General features: G+C 35.3%; 1 protein-coding gene across 7 annotated transcripts in view; it reads left to right on the forward strand.

Annotated features, from left to right (window-relative positions):
- The window catches only part of Eda (ectodysplasin A), a 318,888-nt gene that overhangs the window by 255,601 nt on the left and 40,319 nt on the right, over nucleotides 1–22,968 (forward strand). The window contains exon 3 of one of the 7 annotated variants that reach the window (XM_078034651.1): nucleotides 2,011–2,144. The exons of the other annotated variants lie outside the window; for them this stretch is intronic. Coding sequence (XP_077890777.1) covers nucleotides 2,011–2,018 — 8 coding nt within the window. The 3' untranslated portion in view covers nucleotides 2,019–2,144. Of the gene's footprint in view, nucleotides 1–2,010; nucleotides 2,145–22,968 lie in introns of those variants that run through there. 7 annotated transcript variants of the gene reach the window in all.

Genomic DNA, 22,968 nt, shown 5'->3' on the forward strand with positions numbered 1-22,968 from the left:
TCAGAATTTTTAATATTTCCCCCACTCCCAGATGAGATATCTCTCTCTCTCTCTCTCTCTCTCTCTCTCTCTCTCTCTCTCTCTCTCTCTCTCTCTCACACACACACACACACACACACACACACACACACCAAAAATCAGTCTCTTTGGCCCTTCCAGTACCTTCATTATTTGCCTGCACATAGCTCAATACAGAAAGACAGCCAAGGGGATGCAGAGGAAAGGAATTGACCACCAAAAACAAAACAAGGGCCAGGCGTGGTGTTGCATGCCTGTAATCCCAGCAACTTAGGAGGCAGAGGCAGGAGGATCATGGGGTTCAAAGCCAGCCTCAGCAAAATCAAGGTGCTAAGCAACTCAGTGAGGGTCTGTCTCTAAATAAAACATAAAAAGGGCTGGGGAAGTAGCTCAGTGTTAAAGTGCCCTGGGTTAAATTCAAAGGACCAAAAAAAAAATCAAATAAATAGATATAGATTACATGCTCAAATTAAAGTATTTTATATATATTGGGTTAAGTGAAATATTAAAAATAATTTCATCTGATTCTTTTTATTTTTAATATGGCTAACAGAAATTTTAAATTATATATGTGGTAGAAATTTGTAACTTATATTATATTTTTATTCCACAGTGGTGGTACAGGTTGAGGATTCCTAACCCAAAAAACTGAGATCCAAAATTCTCCAATTTGAGCACCTATATGATGCCACAAATATAATGATTCAGTGTACTCAAACATAGTTTCAGCTGCAAAATTATAAAATACTGTATAAAATTACCTTCTGGTTTTTGTATAAAATGTATATAAAACAAATGAATTTTGTGTTTAGATTCCAGTCCTATCCCCAAGATATCTCATTATGTGTATACAGATATTCCAGAATCTGAAAAAAAAATATCCAAAATGTGAAATGCTTCTGGTCCCAAGCATTTCAGATAAGGAATATTTATTCAACCTGCATGAGAATTCTACAGCACTGCTCTTTATACATATTCCCAGTTATTATCAGAGTTAAAGCTATTTAGTTTATCTTTTTAGGCTTAATAATTCTAATTTATTTTATTTTGGGGCTTCTGTAGCTTTAATTAAAAATTTTAATGAATACAAAATAATGCATGCTCCTTCTAAAACAGAATTAAGTATTAGAGAAATTTATGATATAACAGAGGGAAAATAGCACTGTGATATCAGTTCCCGGACATAGGCACTATTAACCATAAGTAGATTTTCTAGGTGTGTGTGTTTTTAAAGTATTAGAATCTGAGTCAGAATTGTCCCTGTTCTTTGCTTTCTCTGATACCAGAGAAGTAATGGAAGGTCATGGCTCAATGTTTGTGTCAAACAGAGAGCTAAAGTAGTGATTCCCACCTCTGGAGTTACAATACTCTATGGTTAGTTGGAGTTTAGATTTCTTTTCCTGGGCTAATCTCTCCCCTCCCTCTAGGAAGTGCCATTTGGCATGTTTATACTAAAAGCTAAATAAAACTGAAATTAATGTTTGAAGAATTTCCTGATACCCCTTGGAAAAAATTTAGAAACCAATGTGATGTTGTAAAACCAGAACTAAAAATTACTGTTTCAGTGTATTGATCTCCTACAAAGTACCTGATCATTTCTCCCAGTGGGTATAAAATAGGCTTCTGATGAGAGTATAACGATTTGGAGAAAACAAGATGCATCCATTTCTCTTCAGTCATAGGTTTATTTCTATTCTTAGGAAGTCATTTAATGGAGTTAGCTGTAAGGGTGGGGGGTAAAACAGAATCCAAAGGTCAGATTTGGATTATGTGCAAGAACTTGAAACTTCTTTCCAAATTGCCTGAGGCTCTGTATCAAAATCATTAAGAGAGAAATAGTGATTTTTTTCAAGCTTTGGGCTAAGTGCCATGAAAATTACAGAAGCTATTTTCTTTGTTCACATTATTGATTGACAAATTTAAAGATTTTTGGATAGCATTTGTTGAATAGCCACCGAAGAGTTTGTCATTTTTTCCTTCTTTTCCTTTCAGTGAAATGAATTCTTCATTCAACATCATATTCTTGGGAAAGATACCAGTGGATTTTTAAATGGTATTCTATATGTTCTTAGATCCTGCTTTGGTTTAAACCTACAAGAGAAAAATAAATATAAACTGTTCTTTTACTGTTATTCTAATTAGAATCTCTTTCCTTTCCCTTCTTTGGGGAAATGCAAGACTAAGCTATGCATTCTAAGCAAGGCTTTTTCTGAAATTAAGTCATTGTTCAAGGCCATTCTATCAACCCTCAAGTCTGTTATAATTTTTCTTCTAAATCTAACCCTATTTACTCCTCAATGTTAGTTTGTCTGTTTCTCTCCTGGTCATGTTTGTCTTGTCTTCTCCTATCAGATTGGCAGTTCCTAGGGGTAATTCCAACGTAGTATAATATACATGTTCCAGAAAATACTTATTAACAGAATTGTTATCAAGAACCCATTTGCACCAAGCGCTTCCTAGGTTTATTTTATTTTATTTTATTTATTTTTTAATTACATTAATGTTTTGATTTTTTTCCATATTTTATTGGTGTACATAATTATGGGCATTCATGTATTTTTATTTTTTTAAATTTTTATTGTTGGTTGTTCAAAACATTACATAGTTTTTGATATATCATATTTCACACTTTGATTCAAGTGGGTTATGAACTCCCATTTTTACCCCGTATACAGATTGCAGAATCACATCGGTTACACATCCATTGATTTACATATTGCCATACTAGTATCTGTTGTATTCTGCTGCCTTTCCTATCCTCTTCGACAAAGTACGGCAAAACTCTAGAAAAACTAGGGATAACAGGAACATACCTCAATATTGTAAAAGCAATCTATGCTAAGCCTCAGGCTAGCATCATTCTGAATGGAGAAAAATTGAAGGCATTCCCTCTAAAATCTGGAACAAGACAGGGATGCCCTCTCTCACCACTTCTGTTCAGCATAGTTCTCGAAACACTGACCAGAGCAATTAGACGAAAGAAATTAAAGGCATAAAAATAGGAAAACAAGAACTCAAATTATCACTATTTGCAGATGACATGATTCTATACCTAGCAGACCCAAAAGGGTCTACAAAGAAACTATTAAGAGCTAATAAATGAATTCAGCAAAGTGGCAGGATATAAAATCAACACACATAAATCAAAGGTATTCCTGTATATCAGCGACAAATCCTCTGAAATGGAAAAGCGGACAACCACTCCATTCACAATATCCTCAAAAAAATAAAATAAAATACGTGGGAATCAACCTAAGAAAAGAGGTGAAAGACTTATACAATGAAAACTACAGAACCCTAAAGAGAGAAATTGAAGATCTTAGAAGATGGAAAAATATACCCTGTTCATGGATAGGCAGAACTAACATCATCAAAATGGCGATATTACCAAAAGTTCTCTAGAGGTTTAATGCAATGCCAATCAAAATCCCAACGGTATTTCTTGTAGAAATAGATAAAGCAATCATGAAATTCATATGGAAAAATAAAAGACCCAGAATAGCAAAAACAATGCTAAGCAGGAAGTGTGAATCAGGCGGTATAGCAATACCAGACTTCAAACTACACTACAGAGCAATAGTAACATAAACAGCATGGTACTGGTACCAAAACAGGCGGGTGGACCAATGGTACAGAATAGAGGACACAGAGACCAATCCACAAAATTACAACTTTCTTATATTTGATAAAGGGGCTAAAAGCATGAAATGGAGGAAGGATAGCATCTTCAACAAATGGTGCTGGGAAAACTGGAAATCCATATGCAACAAAATGAAACTAAATCCCTTTCTCTCGCCATGCACAAAAGTTAACTCAAAGTGGATCAAGGAGCTTGATATCAAATCAGAGACATGGCGTCTGATAGAAGAAAAAGTTGGCTATGATCTACATACTGTGGGGTCGGGCTCCAAATTCCTCAATAGGACACCCATAGCACAAGAGTTAATAACAAGAATAAACAAATGGGACTTAAACTAAAAAGTTTTTTCTCAGCAAAAGAAACAATAAGAGAGGTAAATAGAGAACCTACATCCTGGGAACAAATTTTTACCCCTCACACTTCAGATAGAGCCCTAATATCCAGAGTATACAAAGAACTCAAAAAATTAGACAATAAGATAACAAATAGCCCAATCAACAAATGGACCAAGGACCTGAACAGACACTTCTCAGAGGAGGACATACAATCAATCAACAAGTACATGAAAAAATGCTCACCATCTCTAGCAGTCAGAGAAATGCAAATCAAAACCACCCTAAGATACCATCTTACTCCAGTAAGATTAGCAGCCATTAGGAAGTCAAACAACAACAAGTGCTGGCGAGGATGTGGGGAAAAGCGTACACTTGTACATTGCTGGTGGGACTGCAAATTGGTGAGGCCAATTTGGAAAGAAGTATAGAGATTTCTTGGAAAGCTGGGAATGGAACCACCATTTGACCCAGCTATTCCCCTTCTCGGTCTATTCCCTAAAGACCTAAAAAGAGCATACTACAGGGACACTGCTACATCAATGTTCATAGCAGCACAATTCACAATAGCAAGACTGTGGAACCAACCTAGATGCCCTTCAATAGATGAATGGATTAAAAAAATGTGGCATTCATACACAATGGAGTATTACTCTGCATTTAAAAATGACAAAAATCATAGAATTTGCAGGGAAATGGATGGCATTAGAGCAGATTATCCTAGGTTTATTTTATGCTAATCATGCTTCTCATTAAGCCATGGGTATACATTACATGGTAAACTTTTTCAGAGGATACATAAAGATAAATTGGAGTTAGAGAAAAATAGACAGTCTACAAAAATCTTAGGTATCAATAGCCCTTTTATATATTTACATGGTTTTTGTTTGCTTCTGCTGTGCAAAAATATGCTCACTTTATAAAGTATTGTGTGGTCTTATTAAAAGAATGATAAGTTAAACAGAGCATTTTGGTGGAAACACAAAGGTATTGACCAGATCAGTATATCCAAAATATATCAGATGGTAGAGCATTTGCCTAGAATGTGTGAGGTCCTGTGTTTGATCCTCAACAGTACAAAAAAGAAGAAGCATATCAGAAAGTGCTTTGTAAATTAAATGTATAAATATGAGGTTCTTCAGATATGATTATGTTTGCAGATACAATATTCAAAAGAACATTTATTTCCTAACTTTCCTTATAGTTTGAAGATACAGACAAAAATTGCTTTGACCTTTGTCAGTATAGTCAAAAATGCCAACCTTTACACACAAATGTATTTTATTTGAGAAAAAATATTATCTCTTTTAATATTTCTTAAAAATTAAAACATTTTACTAAAAACTAAACAGAAAAATATTATTACTTATGATAAACAAACAGTAAAATTACAAGGCACCTAATTATAATGATTAATGTTATAATCTTTATTATTTTCTTTTCAGACTTTTTGAAATCAGGCAATAAATTTATATATTTATGGGGTAGAGTGTGATGTTTTGATCTATATATACATTAAAGAAAGATTCAGTCAAGCTGATTAATATATCTATCATATCAACTTACCATTTTTGTGGTGAGAATGTTAAAAATCTATGTTAGCAGTTTGGAAACATAATACACTTTTATTAACCATGGTTACTATACAGTAACAATACAGATCACTAAAATTTGTTCCTAACTTGAATCACCTTTTCTTTCTCTCCCTTTCCTCCAGATTCTGGTAACTAATCTTTTCCTCTTTGTTTCTTTGAATTCTACTTTTTTTTAGTTTCCACATATAAGTGAGATCACCCAGTATTTATTTTTCTGTGCCTGGTTTGTGTCACTAGCATAATGTCTCCCAGTTTCATCCATTTTGTCATTAATGTCAAAATTTCCTTCTTTTTAAGGCTACAGTATTTCCGTGTATGTGTACCACCACATTTTCTTTCTCCATTCTAATATCTTTTATTTGACATCTCAGTTGTTTCCAGATCTTGGCTATTGTGAGTGGTGCTGAAATGAGCATGGGGATATAGATATCTCTTGAACATACCAATTTTAATTATGTTGAGTGAATATCCAGAAGTGGAATTGCTAGAGCATATGTTAATTATATGTTTAGGTTTTTGTTTTGTTTTATTGTGGTACTTGGAATTGAACCCAGGGCCTCACACGTGCTATCACTTAGATACATCCTCAGCCTTCACTTTTTATAATTTTACTTAGAGACAGGGTCTCAAGTTGACCAGGCTAGCCTTGAATTTGCGGTCCTCTCACCTCAGGCTCCTGAGTAGCTGGGATTACAAGCATGTGATACCATGCCTGGTTCATATTGGTAGTTTTATAAGGAAATTTCAATACTGTTTTCAAAAATGTCTGCACTAATTTGCATCCTTGCCAACAGCATATGAAGATCCCTTTTTGTCCATACCTTTGCCAACACTCAGTATTTGTATTCTTTAAAATATTTATTTTTAGTTATAGGTGGACACGATACCTTTATTTTATTTTTATGTGGTTCTGAGGATTGAACCCAGTGTCTCACGCATGCTAGGTGAGCACTCTACCTCTGGGACACAACCTCAGCCCCAGTATTTGTATTTTTTATAATAATCATTCTAACAGGTGTGACATGATTTTCTTATGGTTTTAATTTGCATTGCCTTGATAATTAGAGTTGTCAAGCATTTTTTTAGTATCTGTTGGCCATTTGTATGTCTTCTTTTAAGAAATGTCTATTGAAATTCTTTGCCCATTTTTAAATTGGATTATTTGTTTTCTCGCTGCTGAGTTGTTAGAGTACCTTATATATTTTGGATATTAGCCCCTCATCAGATGTGTAGTTTGCAAATATTATCTCCCAATCTGTGGGTTGTCTCTTCATTCCATTGTTTCCTTTGCTATGCAGAAATTTCTACTTTGATATGATCCTATTTGTTGATTTTTGCTTTAGTTGCTTGTGCTTTTGGAGTCCAATACAAGAAATCAATTTTATTGGGATATAATTCATATACCATATACTTCACCCATTTAATACATCAATTCATGGTTTTTAGTATAGTCTGAGAGTTGTATAACCATCACCATAATAAATTAGAGAACATTTTCATCAGTTCAAAAAGAAACCCTTTCATTATCATCCCCTAACCCCCACATTCCCTTCCCTAGCCCTAAGCAACCACTAATCTAATCTACTTTGTATCTCAATAAATTTGCCTATTCTGAACATTTCATGTCAATGGACTGACACAATATGTGGTCTTTTGTGTCTGGCTTCTATCTCTGATCATAATGTTTTTAAGGTTCTTCCATGTTGTAGAATATATTAATACTTAATTCATTTTTACTGTGATAGAATATTTATAACAATGTCATTTTAACCATTTAAGTAGTTTTAAGTACTTTCATAATGTTTTGCAACCATCACCACTAATCATTTTAAGTTTTTTTTATCCTACCAATCAGAAATTCTGTCTCCATCAAATAGTGACTCCCCACAGCCCCTTCCTCCTAGCTTTTCTTTTCTACATTCTATGTCTATGACTTTGCCTATTCTAGATACCTCATATAGGCAAAATTATATTTAGGCTTATGTGTTGCTTTATTTCACTTAGCATATGTTCAAATTCATCCATGTTATAGCATGCATCAGTACTTCATTCTTTTCATGGCTGAATAATATTCTACTTACATATATACCATATTTTATCCATTTTATCTGTTTATTATTAATTTATAGACACTTGGGTTATTTCCACTGTGGGCTGTTAGGAATAATCCAATAATGAACATCTGGGTACAAGCTTTTTGCATAAAAATGTTTTCATTTCTTTTTGGGGGTTTAACCCTGGGGTGCTTAACCATGCAGCCACATCCTCAGCCCAGGGTCTCACTAAGTTGCTTAGGGCCTCACTGAGTTACTCAGCCTGCTCTAAAACTTGCAATCCTTCTGCTTCAGCCTCCCAGTTGCTGGAATTACAGGTGTGGGTGGTGCCCAGCTCATTGTAGTTTTGATTTACATTTCCCTGATGAGTAATAATGTCAAGCATCTTTTCTTGTACTTATTGACTATTTGCATATTGTCTTTAGGGAAATGTCTACTCATATCCTTTGCCCAGTTTTCAATTGGGTTATTTGTCTTTTATTATTGAGTTATTCAGATAATCTAGGTCCAATCATTTATAAGATATATGATTTGCAAATATTTTCTCCTATTATGTGGGTAGTATTTTTACTTTCTTATTGGTATCTTTTACAGCACAGAAGCTTTTAATTTTGATGAAGTGCAACTTATTTTTTTTCTTTTGTCACTTATAGTCCTCATTTTTTCATTATTTCTTTTATAACTTCACAAAGTCTGGGTGAGTTTTTCACTCTCTATGTGATTTGATGTTCTGTCATGACTCAAGTGGCTCTGTCATTTTATGGTGATTTTAGAGCGCCATAGCTTCCTAAACAATGGTAGTCTAGTTCTGCCATCTTAGTTTCTCTCTTATCTGACTCCCTATTGAAAATGGAGTCAATATTTTCTCTCCTTGACCCTTCTGTACCCTTCTGTAAGAACCATTCCTTCCTGTCTTGCAGTTAGCAGAGATTATATAGATGTATCTATGCCTTAACTTATAACCAACCTATGTATGGCCTATTTAATAATTGATTGAATTTTGCCTACAGAGATCTATTATAGTAATTAGTCCATAATATTTTGCTATGATATTAACTGTTAGGCTCTAGCAACATGTGCTTTTCTGAATAGCTTGGTTACAAAATAACTCAGCAGTAGAATTTGTCTGAGGTAAATACTAGAAGAGGTCAAATTTCTGCCATAACAAAACTGTTACACATTTAAATCAAAATCCTTAGATAACCTCTAGAGTTTCTTTCAGTCGTAAGATTATATTAGTTTTAAATGGTCAAAATGTTTTCATAAAAATTACTTACCATATCTAATTTAACTAGTTGGTTCTATAAGCCAAGGGCTATAATAAAGGCCTCAAGCTATAACCTAAAATAACTATCATCTATTGCATTCCTACTAGTTCCATACAATGTGGCAGGCATTCTAATCCTCAAATCATTTCTGTACACGAAGCAGGGATAATCTCATTTTACATATACACTCCAACAACAGCGCTAGAGATGTTAAGTATTTTGAGCAGAGGTACAGGTGGCAAGAAGATGTAAGGGCAAAGATAAAGTCTTCCTTAACTTATTTTGTCCCCTTTGGCAGGTGTTCATTTTGTGTTTTTGACATTTCCAGACTTGATCTCAACTTAAAACTATTCATGATACCCTTGTCTTGCCTGAGTCTTGAGCAGACCAGGTGTTCTTTAGAGCTACTTTTCTGCAAGACCTTTCTATCTATAAGGATTCCACTCCGGTTTGAGGGTAGAAGCTTCCTTTACTGTCTCTTGGTGGAAGGAACTTAGAGTACATTTTTGATGCAAGTTTAGAATCTTAATAAAGCAACAAGACAGACCCACTCCCAACCAGCTGTCTTGGTGATGTACATCCCTATCACTAGATTCTTTTAGGTTGGTAGAATAGGACATTATTAGTAACATTATACAGTATCATTATGCTATGACTCATAATTTGAGCTCAGTTTCCCCATTCCTATGCCAAAAAAACAATCTTGCACTATTGAAGCAAACATGTACCAAAGGTAGAACAGAATTGAGTTAGGAAATATTTAGTTTACATTGCAAAAAAAATTGTTTGTTTGATTTTTTTCTTGCTTTGTGCATCTTAGGCTTCTATTCTGGAAGCTAGAGATAATGAATATAAATATCAAGATGAGATGACCATATCATTCTTTCTCTGTTCCAAGTGAATGATGGCTCTTTGTCCCATAGCTGTAACATACATATAACTACAGGGATTGAATTGAAGCCGTGAGCAAAGCAGGAAGCAGCCATTACATGGTCAAATGGGAGAAACATCAATTAAATACAGGCACAATTGTTAGAGGTCAGTCACTTCCTGGAAACATTTTCAAACTTATTGAACACCAACTCTGTGCCCTCACTTTATGTATTGTGTGCCATTGCATTCTTACAACAATCCTATGAAGTCAGTATTATTGTTTTTGTTTTACAGATGAGCAAACTATACACTATGGTTCAGAAAGTTTAAGTAATTTGCACAAGGCCACACAATTAGTTAGTGGCAGATGCTGAGATCAATAAAGGGTTTGTTTGGGGGGTTTTTGTTTTGTTTTGTTTTGTTTTTCTCACTCTAAAGCTCTTTTAACTATACCGCCTCCAAATGACTTAGTGTGGTCATGGTCAGATACTTTCTTTTTTCCTTATAATATCCAGCATTATAATCAGCCTGGTGCTAGTAATGCAGCAACATTCGAAATGCGTTGATTATAAGGAGAAGAGATGGTTTAAGGGCCAGAAAATGGCATGTAAGATAAGGGTTATCAAGTGAAGATATGTGTCTCTTTCCTGAAACCTTTAACTTGGAACTGTAGCTTTATACCAAGAATCCCAACAAGTTGCTGGTACTTAAAGTTGAGAGTATGAGTATGGGGAAAATGGTACTGCAGATACTTTTGAGCCTTAGAGCATCTGCTATTACAGCCCTCCAAGGGATTCTACTCCCACCAGTCTTGCTTCTATTTGACAGTAATTGTGAATGTAAAATCTTGTTTTAAGCACAAGGAGCCAAAGTCTCCTACCACTTACATCTATCCCCCAAGAAACAAAAAGAGCTTTACAAAACTACAAAGGAGCATTGTATAGAAAGAGAATTTGGGTCATACCAAGAGTGATCAGTTTAACATTCCACAAATTTCCAGTGAAATTGGGAAAGGCATTTTGCTTGCCTTTCCATAAACCTAGTAAATCTCCATCTGATTTTTTCTATATGCTCTTTCATTATGATTTTTTCTTTAAATTATTACTAGTCAGAAGTCCCCTAATATATCCCTGAAAAAATCTATTTGTGTGCCCTGCTGATTTTTTTCTTAATAAATAAAATAGAAGCACTTTAATTTCCACCAAGATGGAGAAAACCTATTCTTTCTAGGTCCTCTCTCTCACAACTAAAATGCTCTGGATGTAACACAAAAAGGAATGCTCTGAAAGGTGGAAAGAAGAAGGCAGGCTTCCTGGGGATTTGAGGAACAATGCAGTGGTGGGCTCCCTGAGTTTCCTTTTGCTTCCATATAATGCAGAGAGGGCAGTACAGAAACCTCCAACCCATAATTGCCAATAGGCACAGAAAAAAATCAACCCTCTAAGAACAGCCTGTTTCCCATATCCAATGGAAAGATACAAAGCAGGTAAAGGGTCACCTTACAACAGAAAACTTTTTGGCAATACCTGCACTACTCCAGGCAAACACTTCCCCACCACCCTGCAGTTTTGATGGGGCTGAGCCAAAAATTAATCTTCTACTCCATTCCTTCCTCTAAGAGCAGATAGTTTCTATTCCACTGCCAGGGTAGTGTTGGCAGGACTGAGCAGACAGCTGAACTTCCTCCTCCATCAGACAAAAGCAAATGGTGTACATATTCTGCCAGAGTAGTGTTAGGTCCAGTGACTAGCTAAGCTCCGCACCCATCAGCACCAAGGAAAATCAATGATTCTGCACTAGGGCAAGGTTAGTTGCCACTAGACTTCATGCCCCACCCCCATCTTCATGTCAGTGGAGTCCAATGGCTGGGGTGTACTGAGCTTCTAGCTCTACCCAGCATCAAAAAGACTAAATAGGGCTGGGATTGTGGCTCAGCGGGAGAGCGCTCCCCTAGCACTGGCAGGACACGGGTTCTATCCTCAGCACCACATAAAAATAAAGGCATTGTGTTGTGTCCATCTACACCTAAAAAATAAATATTTTTTTTTAAAAAAAGAATAAATAAGGGGTGCATTCCAAAGCATGTAAGCACCCTATTTTTTCCACCCCTAGTGTCAGGCCCAGTGGAAAGCTCAACATTCACACTCAGTTGCCAGTAAGGAGACTGAGAGGCAGCATGAACCAAGGCAAGTCAGCACTTATATCTCTGCTGCCCTGGTGTTGTCCAGGCCCAGTGGGGAACTGACCTTCCACCCCCAGTGAGCATCAGTAATGTTTAACAAGATGGTAAAAGTAGAACTAGTCAGTGCTCTTCTTTTCCATCTCCCATACCCTGGTATCACCAAAGCCCAGCTGGGGGGTGAGTTTATACCTCCATTCAGAGGACACAGAAACCAGAAGTCATGTGGGTCTTTGCCCCACTTTCACTGTGATAATGTCAGAAGGGCCATGGGGTTGCTGAATTTTCACTTCACTGATTTGCAACAAGGAAGCATGAGTCAGTGCCCCACTGTTGCCTGGGTCATGTCAGCAGGGCACAACAACAACTAAACATACCTGACCTTCACATTATACTGCACACAGGGACTGCCTGCTTTAAAAAGAAGAGAGGATAGAGAGTTTCATAATGTAGTGGTCCAAAAGTTCAAGATTATAGTTAAAAATCAGTCATGAATCAGAAAGGACAGTCAGTAGACACTCACTGTATCAAATTTTATCTGACAAGAGTTATAAAAAAATGATAAAAATGATCTAATAACCATTACAGACTCTCTTGAAATAAAGACCTACAAAATCTCAGCAAAGAAATAGAAGTTATAAAAGAAGCAGTTTGAAATTATAAAGCTGAATAATATAACTGAAATTTAAAAAGCCAATGGATGGGCTCAATCATAAAGTAGAGATAACAGAAGATACAATCGGTGAACATAAGGACAGATCAATAGAATTTATTCATTCTGAGCAACAGAAACAAAATAGAATGTAAAAATTGTACAGAGCCTCAGGGAACCCAAGAGATAGTAACAAAAGATCCAGCATTCATATCATCAGTGTCAAAAAGGAGAGAAGAGTACAGGTACTTGAAAAAGTAATGGCTGACTTGGAAAGAAATGATGACATATGCACATGGATAAACTTTAAGGGCATTATGCAAAGTGATATAAGCCAGTCATAAAAAGACTGTATGATTCCTCTTATATGAGGTACTTAGAGTAGTCAAATGCATAAAGTAGAATGATGATTGCCAGGGACTTGGGCTAGAGTGTATGGGGAATTGTTTAGTTTCAGTTTTGCCAGATGAAACAAGTTTAGGAGATTGGCTACATGACAATGTGAATGTACTTAACACTATTGAACTGTATGTATAAAGATGGTAAATTTTATGTCTATTTTATCACAATTAAATATTGTTTAATTTTTTTAAGAAGTAAAGCCTGAGGGATGTGGATGTGGCTCAATAGTAGAGTGCCTGCCTAGCATGTGAGAGACCCTGGGTTCAATACCCAGTACCACACACAAAAAAAGCAATTCTGAAAACTTCTCAAATTTCACAGAATACATAGATTCAGTTAACTGAGTGAGTCTCACATGTAATAAACACAAATAAATTCATGCCAAGACACATCATAATTAAACTTTTGAAGACTAAAGGTAATGAAAAATTGAAATCAACCAGTATAAAAATGATGCATTGCTTATGGGAGAATATCAATTTGACTATCAACATATTTCTTATCTAAAAGTATATAGCCTTGCAGGTGCTGGGATTGTGACTCAGCGGTAAAGCACTAGCATGTACGAGGCACTGGGTTCAATCCTCAGCACCACATAAAAATAAATAAATAAAATAAAGGTATCGTGTCCAACTACAACTAAAAAATAAATATTTTTTTAAAAGTATCTAGGCCAAAAGAAAATGGTACATATTTCAAGACCTCAAAGAAAATAATTGCCAATTGCATATTCTATAGCCAGAGAATTTCTTCAGAAATTAAGGGAATATAAAGCAAATTTTATATGAAGAAACCTAAGAATATTTGTTGTTAGAAAATCTATACTTATAGATTATCTAAAAAAAAGTTCTATAAACAGAAATGATAACAGAAGTCTTAGGAGGGAAAGAAGTACACCACAGTGGTGAAAGTATGGCTATATATATAATGGACCATCCTGTGGATATATATATAAGGGACTATCCTGTTTAAGTCCTTTGTGATGGTTCAAGCAAAAATGATAACACTATTTGATGAGGTGTTCAATATATGTTGAAGAACTACTTACTTCAACACTTCCCCTCCTACATGTATATGCCCAAACATTTGAAACAGGTATTCAAATAAATGATTGTACATAGTTGTTCAGAGCACTATTTATAATAGCCAAACATGGAAGCAACCCAAACATTCATTGGTTGGTGAATGGACAAATAAATTGTGGTATATCTATACAATGGAATTTATTCTACATTAATACTGATATGTGCTATAATATAGATGAACCTTGAAAACAAGCTAAATGAAAGACACCAGTAACATATTGTATGATTCCACTGATATGAAATGTCCAGAATAGGCAAGTCCTTAGGTAGAAAGCAGATTAGTGGTTCTTTGAGTTGGGAGTCATTGTTGGAGGAAAATGAGTTGGATGGGTAGCATACAGAGTTTCTTTTGGTGATAATGAAAAGGGTCCAAATTGATTGTGGTGATGTTTTCACAACTCAAAAATCGTTGACTTGTATATATTAAATGAACAAAATGTGTGATATAGGAATTATATCAATAAAATTATTATTAAAATATAATTATGAAGAGTGAAAATGGACCTAAATGGAAATAAGGTATGGTGTTTTATCCTTTTGTTTTGGTGGGGGTTTTTGTTTGTCTGGTTGTCTAGGTTGGCTTTTGTTTTGTTTGCAGTACTGAGATTTGAATTATAAGTAAGATTTCTATGCTTCACTTGAAGTGACAAGTCATCATTCCAATAGACTGTGATAAGCTATGTATGTATTGTAATACCTAGAGCAACCATTAAGAAATACTATATAAACTATTTTGAGTGAAATACTCAAAACCATTATAAACAAAGAATTATTGAAAAATGTTCAAATTACCCAAAGGAAGGCAGGGAAGAGGAAACAGGAGAAAGAGATAAACTAAACATAAAGTGGCAGAATTAAGTGCTAACAAATAAGTAATTGCATTAAACATAAATTACCTAAATATACCAATTAAAAAACAGGTTAGCAGAGAAAATTATAAAATATTACTAAACTATATGCTGTCTGCAAGGAGCTCATTTCAAATACAACAGAATAGGTAGGTTGAAAATAATAATGGAAAAATATATACAATGCAGGAATTAATGAAAAAGAAATAAGAGTAGTTTTATCACTACCAGCTAATGTAGATGTACAAGCAGAGAAAATTACTAGAGGCAGAGAGAAACATTACCTAGTAATAAAAGGCCATAGTCATTCTAAATGTGTATGTACCAAAGAACAGCCTCAAAATGCATGAAACAAGGAAACAGACAAATCCACAAATACAGTTGGTAACTTAAACAACTCACATCAATTGATATAATTGATAGGGAGACAATTAGTAAGTATATAAAACTGAACAACACAGTTAACCCACGGAATCTAAGTACAAACACACACATACACACACACACACACACACACACACACACACACACAGCCAGAGTATAGATTTTTGAGTACCCATGGAACATTTACCAAGATAAAGTACATCCTGAGCATAAAAAAACTCTATCATATTTAAGAGAATTTAAGTCATACAAATGACTGTGTTCTCTGATCATGATAATTAAACTAGAAATCAATAGGAAAAAAAACAAAATTCGACAAACACTTAGAAATTAAATAATATGCCTGAGAATAAGCTAAATAATATGCCTGAGAATAAGCCTTTGGTCCAAGAAAATATTACAAAGGAAGTTTTTTTGAAAATACAAAGAATAGAAAATAGTAAAAAAGAAAAAAAAAGAAAAAAAAACCTAAAAGGAAATCTCCAAGCCTAGATGGTATCACTGGAGAATTCTACCAAATATTTTAAGAAGTAACAAAAATTTTATACAACATCTTCTAGAAAATAGGAGAGAAAGGAAGATTTCCTGACTTATTTCATGGGTCCAGTATTACCCTGATACCAGAATGAGATAAAACAGCACAAATGCTGGGTACAGTAGTGCTTACCTCTAAGCCCAGCAGCTGAGGCAGGAGGATTGCAAGTTCAAAGCCAACCTCAGAAATTTATTGAGGCCCTAAGCAACTTATCAAGACCCTATCTTAAAAAATAAAAAGGGATAGGTATGTGTCTCAGTAGTTAAGCACCCCTGGGTACAATCTATTGTACCAAAAAAACAATAATAACAAAAAGCACAAAAGATGACCAAGGACCAAAATCTCTTATCAAATTAAATGCAAATATTCTCAATGGCATACTAGCAAATCAAATTATACAATGTATAAAATAATTGTACATCATGGTGAACAGGGCTTATTCCAGCCCATTCAAGTTCATTCCAAAATTTGGACCTAGTAAATTTAGCTCCAGATATCTACCAGCTAAAGAAGAAAAACTATATATCAATTGATGTTGAAAAAGAATTTGACAAAATCAAAAACCCATTCATGATCCAAACCCTTAACAATCTATAAATAGAACTTCTTGAAATTGATTAAAATCATCTACAAAAAAAGAAAGAAATTAAATTTCTATCTCTCACCCTGCACAAAACTCACTCAAAGTGGATCAAAGACTTAGGCACTACAACAGAGACCTTGTGCGTAATATAAGAAAAAATAGGCCCAAATCTTCCCCATGTCACCTTAGAACCTGTTTTCCTTAAAAGACTCCTAAAGCACAAGAAGTAAAATCAAGAATCAATAAATGGGATGGACTGAAACTAAAAAACTTCTTCTCAGCAAAAGAAACAATCAATAACATGAAGAGAGAGCCTACAGAATGGGAGAAAATCTTTACCACACGCACCTCAGATAGAGCACTAATCTCCAGGTTATATAAAGAACTCAAAAAACTAAACACCAAAACAACAAATAACCCGATCAATAAATGCGCTAAGGAACTGAACAGATGCTTCACAGAAGAAGAAATGCAATCAATCAACAAATATATGAAAAAATGTTCAACATCTCTAGCAATTAAAGAAATACAAATCAAAACTACTCTAAGATTTCTTCTCATTCCAGTAGAATGGCAATTAATCAAGAAAACAAGCAATAATAAGTGTTGAGGATGTGGGGAGAAAGGTTTACTACTACATTGCTGGTGAGACTGTAAATTGGTGCATCCACTGTGGAAAGTAGTATGGATGTTCCTCAGAAAACTTGGAATGGAACCACCATTTGACCCAACCATCCCACTCCTTGGTTTATACCCAAAGGACTTAAAATCAGCATACTACAGTGGCACGGTCACATCAATGTTTATAGCTGCCCAATTCACAATAGCTAAACTATGAAACCAACGTCAATGCCCTTCAATAGAAGAATGGATAAAGAAAATGCGGTATATATGCACAATGGTATATTACCAGCCTTACAGAAGAATGAAATTATGGCATTTGCTGGTAAATGGATGGAGTTGGAGAATATCATGCTAATCAAAATAAGCCAAACCCCCCCAAAAAACAAAGGCCGAATGTTTTCTCTGATATGTGGATGCTAATTCACAATGGCGGGGGTGGGGGACAGTGAGAAAAATAGAGGACTTTGGATTGGGCAGAGGGGAGTGGGTATGGGGGTGGAAAGGATGGTGGAATGAGAAGGACATTATTACCCTATATACATGTATAATTAATTACATGACCAGTGTGACTATGCACCATATATAGCCAGAGGAATGAGAAGTTGTGCTCCATTTGTGTACAATGTATCAAAATGTATTGTACTATCATATATAACTAATTAGAACAAATTTTAAAAAGAAAAGATAAAAAGAAACTAGCTGACATCATATTTAATGGCAAAATACTGAATGATTTCCTGCTATGACTGGAATGAGGTACAGATATTTGTCCTCTAGTTTTATTTGACATAGTAGTAAAAGTGCTACCCACTGCACTAAGAAAAACAAATAAAAGGCATAATGATTAAAAAAATAGTATTGATGATAAAAGGCATAATGATTAAAAAAATAGTATTGATGATATGCTTCTGACTGCGTAGGAAAAGACTGAAGGGAGATCAGTGGAGAAAAGGGACCAGTGGGAGGGAGGAGGAGAGACAAGGGGGAAATACTGGAGAATGAAATCAGCCAAATTATATTATAATATTGTGTTCATGTAAAAAATTATAATACTAAATGTCACCATTGTGTACAATTATAATGCATCAATAAAAATATGTAAAAAACAAAATTAAAGAAAAAGAAATAAAACTATTTCTATTTGTAGGAGATATCATTGTGTGGAGGCCTTCAATAAATCTAGAACTCCAGAATTAATACTGAAGGCTGGGGTTGTGGTTCAGTGGTTGAGTGCTTGCCTAGCATGGGTCAGGCTCTGGGTTTGATCCTCAGCACCACATAAAAATAAAAAAATAAAATAAAGGCATTCTATCCATCTACAAATTTAAAAAAATACTGAGTACAGCAGAATTACAGAATACAAAATCAGAACAAAAAAATCAATATAATTTTTATGCACTTATCATATTTGAAGTGAGTTTCTTTTATAATTGTAATTTTTTAATCTACCTTGTCAATCTCTGTCTTTTAATTGGTATATTTAGATAATTTATATTATGGTAATTATTACTGATATATTAGGGCTTAACTCTGTCAAACAAATGTTTTGTTGTTGTTTTCTGTTCATTCATTCTGATTTTTCTTCCTTTTTTTCTTTCCTGTGGGGTAAACCCTTCTTTAGAATTCTATTTTAATAGTGCTTTTCAGTGTATCTCTTTTTCTAGATTGTTTAGTGTTTCCTCTAAGTATTACATACATGTATATAACTTATCAGTCTGATGGTGTAAACATTTTATAGTTTGCAAAAACTGTAGAAACCTTACAGTTCTTTAAATCTCTGCTGTCTCCCCTGTTTGTAGTTGTCTTAAGTAATCCTTCTACAAATATACTGTGAACCACATAAGGTACTGTTTAACTTTGATTCATTTGTCAAGCACAATTCAGAAAATAAGAAAGAAAAACTTCGGGCTGGGGTTGTGGTGGCTCAGAGGTAGAGCATTCACTGAGCATGCGTGAGGCACTGGGTTCGATCATCAGCACTATATAAAAATAATATAAAGATATTGTATCCACCTATAACTAACAAATATATATTTTTTAAAAAGAAAGAAAATCTTATATTTACCTACATTTTTACTCTTTTGTTTTCCTTCTTCCTTCCTGTTGACCCAAGTTTCCTTCTTTATCATTTCATTTCTCATGTCTTTTTTTAATATTTATTTTTAGGGTTTTTTTTAAGGTAGACACAGTATATTTATTTTATTTTTATGTAGTGCTGAGGATCAAACACAATATATTTATTTTATTTTTATATGGTGCTGAGGATCAAACCCAGTATCTCACGCATGCTAGGCAAGCACTCTACCACTAAGGCACAACCCCAGCCCAATTTCTCATGTCTTTTTTAGAACTTCCTTTAGCTATTCTTTTAGGTTAAGTCTACTGGTAACAAATTTTCCTAGTTTTTCTTCATCTGAAAATTTCCTAAATTCCCTTTAATTCCTGAACAATAATTTTACTAAGTATGAGATTCAGGATTTGACAGTTCTTTTCTTTTGGTACTTGAAAAATGGCATGCTGCTTCTTTATGGCCTTCCTAGTTTCTCATGAGAAATTCACTGCCATTTGAATTGCTTTTCCTCCTATAGTTAAGTTTTCATTTTTCTCTGGCTGCATTCAAAGATTTTTCTTTGTCTTCAGTTTTCAGAAGTTTAATTATAAGACTGCTACTGAGCCCATCAACTGAGTTTTTTATTTCATTTTTTATTTCTCACTTCTAATATTTCCATTTGGTTATTTATACCTCCATTTTTCTTTTGCTGAGACTTTCTATTTCTTTGTGAGGCTTTTTATCTTTTGTTACAAGCATGCTCATAATTTTTCATTGAATCATTCTTATGATGACCACTTTGAAATATTTATTATGTCAATCCTCTCATCTCTGTTGTCTCACTATTGATTTCCATTGATTATCTTTTTTCAGTCAATTGTTGGTATAATGTAGATTTTTTTATTGAATCCTTGACTTTTTTTGAGGTTCTTCATCTTATTTAAACGTTTTACTTTAATGAACTTTTTGTGACACTGTTCCAGTAGGAGAAAAGGGGGTTGCCACCTCTTTATTGCAAGGTACAGCTAAAGAAATGTAGGTCCCATACTTGGTTGCATTTGGTACCTGAGGGGGAATGAGCTTCTTATTGTTTGGTGGCGGAGGGGGGGGGTGTAGAAATTCTACCTGCCAGTAACTAGACCATGCTAGGCTGATGAAAATCCTAGCTCTTTATTTGGCCTTCTCAAATATCTACACCAGCAGGTGACTGGCAGACATTTTACAGCCTTATGAGAGTGGGATTCTAGGCTCCCCACTAGGCCTTTGTATGGATAGAACTGGGGTTGCAGGATTTCCCCCCGAGTGTTTGATTAAAAGTTTCCTCCCATGTCAAGTTGCTCCTATCCTGGTCCTTCAGCTCACTAGAGCAAGAGTTTATTAAGGCTTTTTATGTCTTTTTTCCTATTGGTTTTTCCAGGTGGCTGGCTTCTTTAGTTATCATTCTGGGATATCGGAGGTGCTATGACTTGATTATTCCATTCAAAACGAAAACTGTGTCAAGAGGAAGGATCTTTAAGAGGTGTTTAGGTCATAAAGGTACCACCCTTATAACTAGATTAAGACCATTATCAAGGGACTGGTTTAGTTATCATGGGAATAGATTAGTTATAATGGCCTCCTTTCTCTGTCTCTCATATATTCTTTTTTTTCTATTTTTTTTTAGTTGTAGATGAGCATAATGCCTTTATTTTGTTTATTTTTATTTGGTGCTAAGGATCAAACCGAGTGCTTCATACATGCTAGGCAAGTGCTCCACCACTGAGCCACAACCCCAGTGCCTGTTACACACTCTTGCTTATAACATTCCTCTGGATGATGCAGCACAACTGCCCTCACCAGATGCTGGCACTTAGATACTGAACATACCAGCCAAAAAAACTTCTGTTGTTTATAGATTATTCAGTCATGTAGGTTATCAGCTATTTTGTTATAGTCACAAAATGGACAAAAACAGGAGGCAAAAAGAGAACCCAGAGAAATCATTACCCTGTTGCTTCTTGGGTCCCAATGGTCAGTCCAGTTTCTCTGTGCTTGTCAGATTTTAAATAAAGTCTTAAAGTGTCCTCAAGTTCATTGTTTCTGTTTCTATCTTTGGTTATCTACATTCTACATTTGAGCCCATTTGGTGAGTTTTAAATTTTGTTTAGTTAAGAATTACATACACACATACATGTGTGTGTGTGTGTGTGTGTGTGTGTGTGTGTGATTTCCAATTTGTTATTTTTTAGAACTTATTTTTCTTGGTTTTCTGTTTTTCATTTCTTACAAGGGAATTTGTAAATGATTGTTGAAGCAATTTTATTGTGTCTCTTTTAAAACTTGTGTCAGATAGTTCCAAAGATCTGATTCATCCCAGTATCACGTCAGTTGGTTTTCTTTTCTCATCTACGATGTGATTCTCTATTTCTTGGTATGAAAGATTTATTATCTCCTGGACATTTTGAAAAAACAGATGGTCCCCAAATTATAATAGCTAAACTTGGGATTTCTTTAACTTTACAATAGTGCAAAAACTATACACATTCAGTAGAAATCATATTTTGAATTTTGGATTTTGATCTTTTCCCAGGCTAGCAATATATAGTATGATTTTTTTGATGCTAGGCAGCAGCAGCAAGCTGCACTTCCCAGTCAGCCACAATCACAAGGGAAAGCAACCAGTACTCTCCAGTGTACTGTGTTGCTAAGCTGTGGTGTTTTGTGGGGCAGAGTGTTTAGATGTATTAAATGCATTTTCAACTGATATTTTCAAATTAAAATGGGTTTATCAGGATGTAACCACATTTTGTAAATCAAGGAGCATTTGAATCATGTTAGGATACTTTTGACTCTATTTATATCTTCTATTTTAGCACATTTTAGGTGTGTTGTATCAGTCCTGGCCTACTTTTATGGGCTATAATTCCAATAATAATTTAGTTTTCTGAGTCCCTGCAATGCCATTATCCTGGTCTGCTTCATGTTCTGTTTCTACTTCAGATCCTGCTTGACCCTTACCCATGCTTCCTTTGGGGACAGAAGGTATTTCCATGAGTCACCCAGCGCCATTAGTTAGAAGGTCAGGAATGCCACACCTGCAAGGCAAAGAACATGTTCCTTTGACTATTCTCCAAGCCACGAGGAGATGATGAACATTGCACTCCATCTCTGTGCTACCTACAGAGGAAGACATTACCTAATTGGGCTGCCTTCTGCCATGAGGTAGAGGTCCAACTGCCACAGATTCTGCATGAGACTTTGCCACTAAGTGGAGGTTCAGGAGTCATTGAACTTGGTTCACCTTCTTCACTCAGGAGTTAACCAGGCCTAGGTTGCCTTCTGCCATGTAGCAGAAGTGCAGCCTAGATTATCCTCTACTGCTGGATGGAGAGTCAGAGGTCATGGGTCTGGGTGGAGGTTTGGGAGCACATGTCCAGGTGACACTGTTGGTACAAGAAAAGAAGGCTGCCTTCTACCCTCTGACATGGAACAAGGAATGGGTTGATATGGCCAGATTCCACTGTTGGCAGTTACTTTGAAATGAATGGATGCCCTCTGCCACTGAGTAAGGGTTTCCCTACTATGATCCCTTTGGGCTCCCCCTTTCCTGATCCTTTGGCCAGAGCCAGATAGCAGTTTTTTTCTATTTTTGTCTGTGTTTGCTGGTAATTCCACATTTGCAGGCCTCTTTGGCACCCAGACTGGGACATACAAAAGAAAGAACACCCACGGAACTCACTCTCATGTAGTCTCTCAAGTCATGATGTTCTAGTTAGTCCCTGTTGTTCTTTCTACTTTTCAAAGTCCCTTGATGACTGTTGAATTGTTTTAGGATGTTTCATTGTAGTTACAGGGGAGAAACCATCT

The sequence above is a fragment of the Ictidomys tridecemlineatus genome, chromosome X (assembly GCF_052094955.1).
Source record: "Ictidomys tridecemlineatus isolate mIctTri1 chromosome X, mIctTri1.hap1, whole genome shotgun sequence".
In the NCBI taxonomy this organism is placed as follows: Eukaryota; Metazoa; Chordata; class Mammalia; order Rodentia; family Sciuridae; genus Ictidomys; species Ictidomys tridecemlineatus.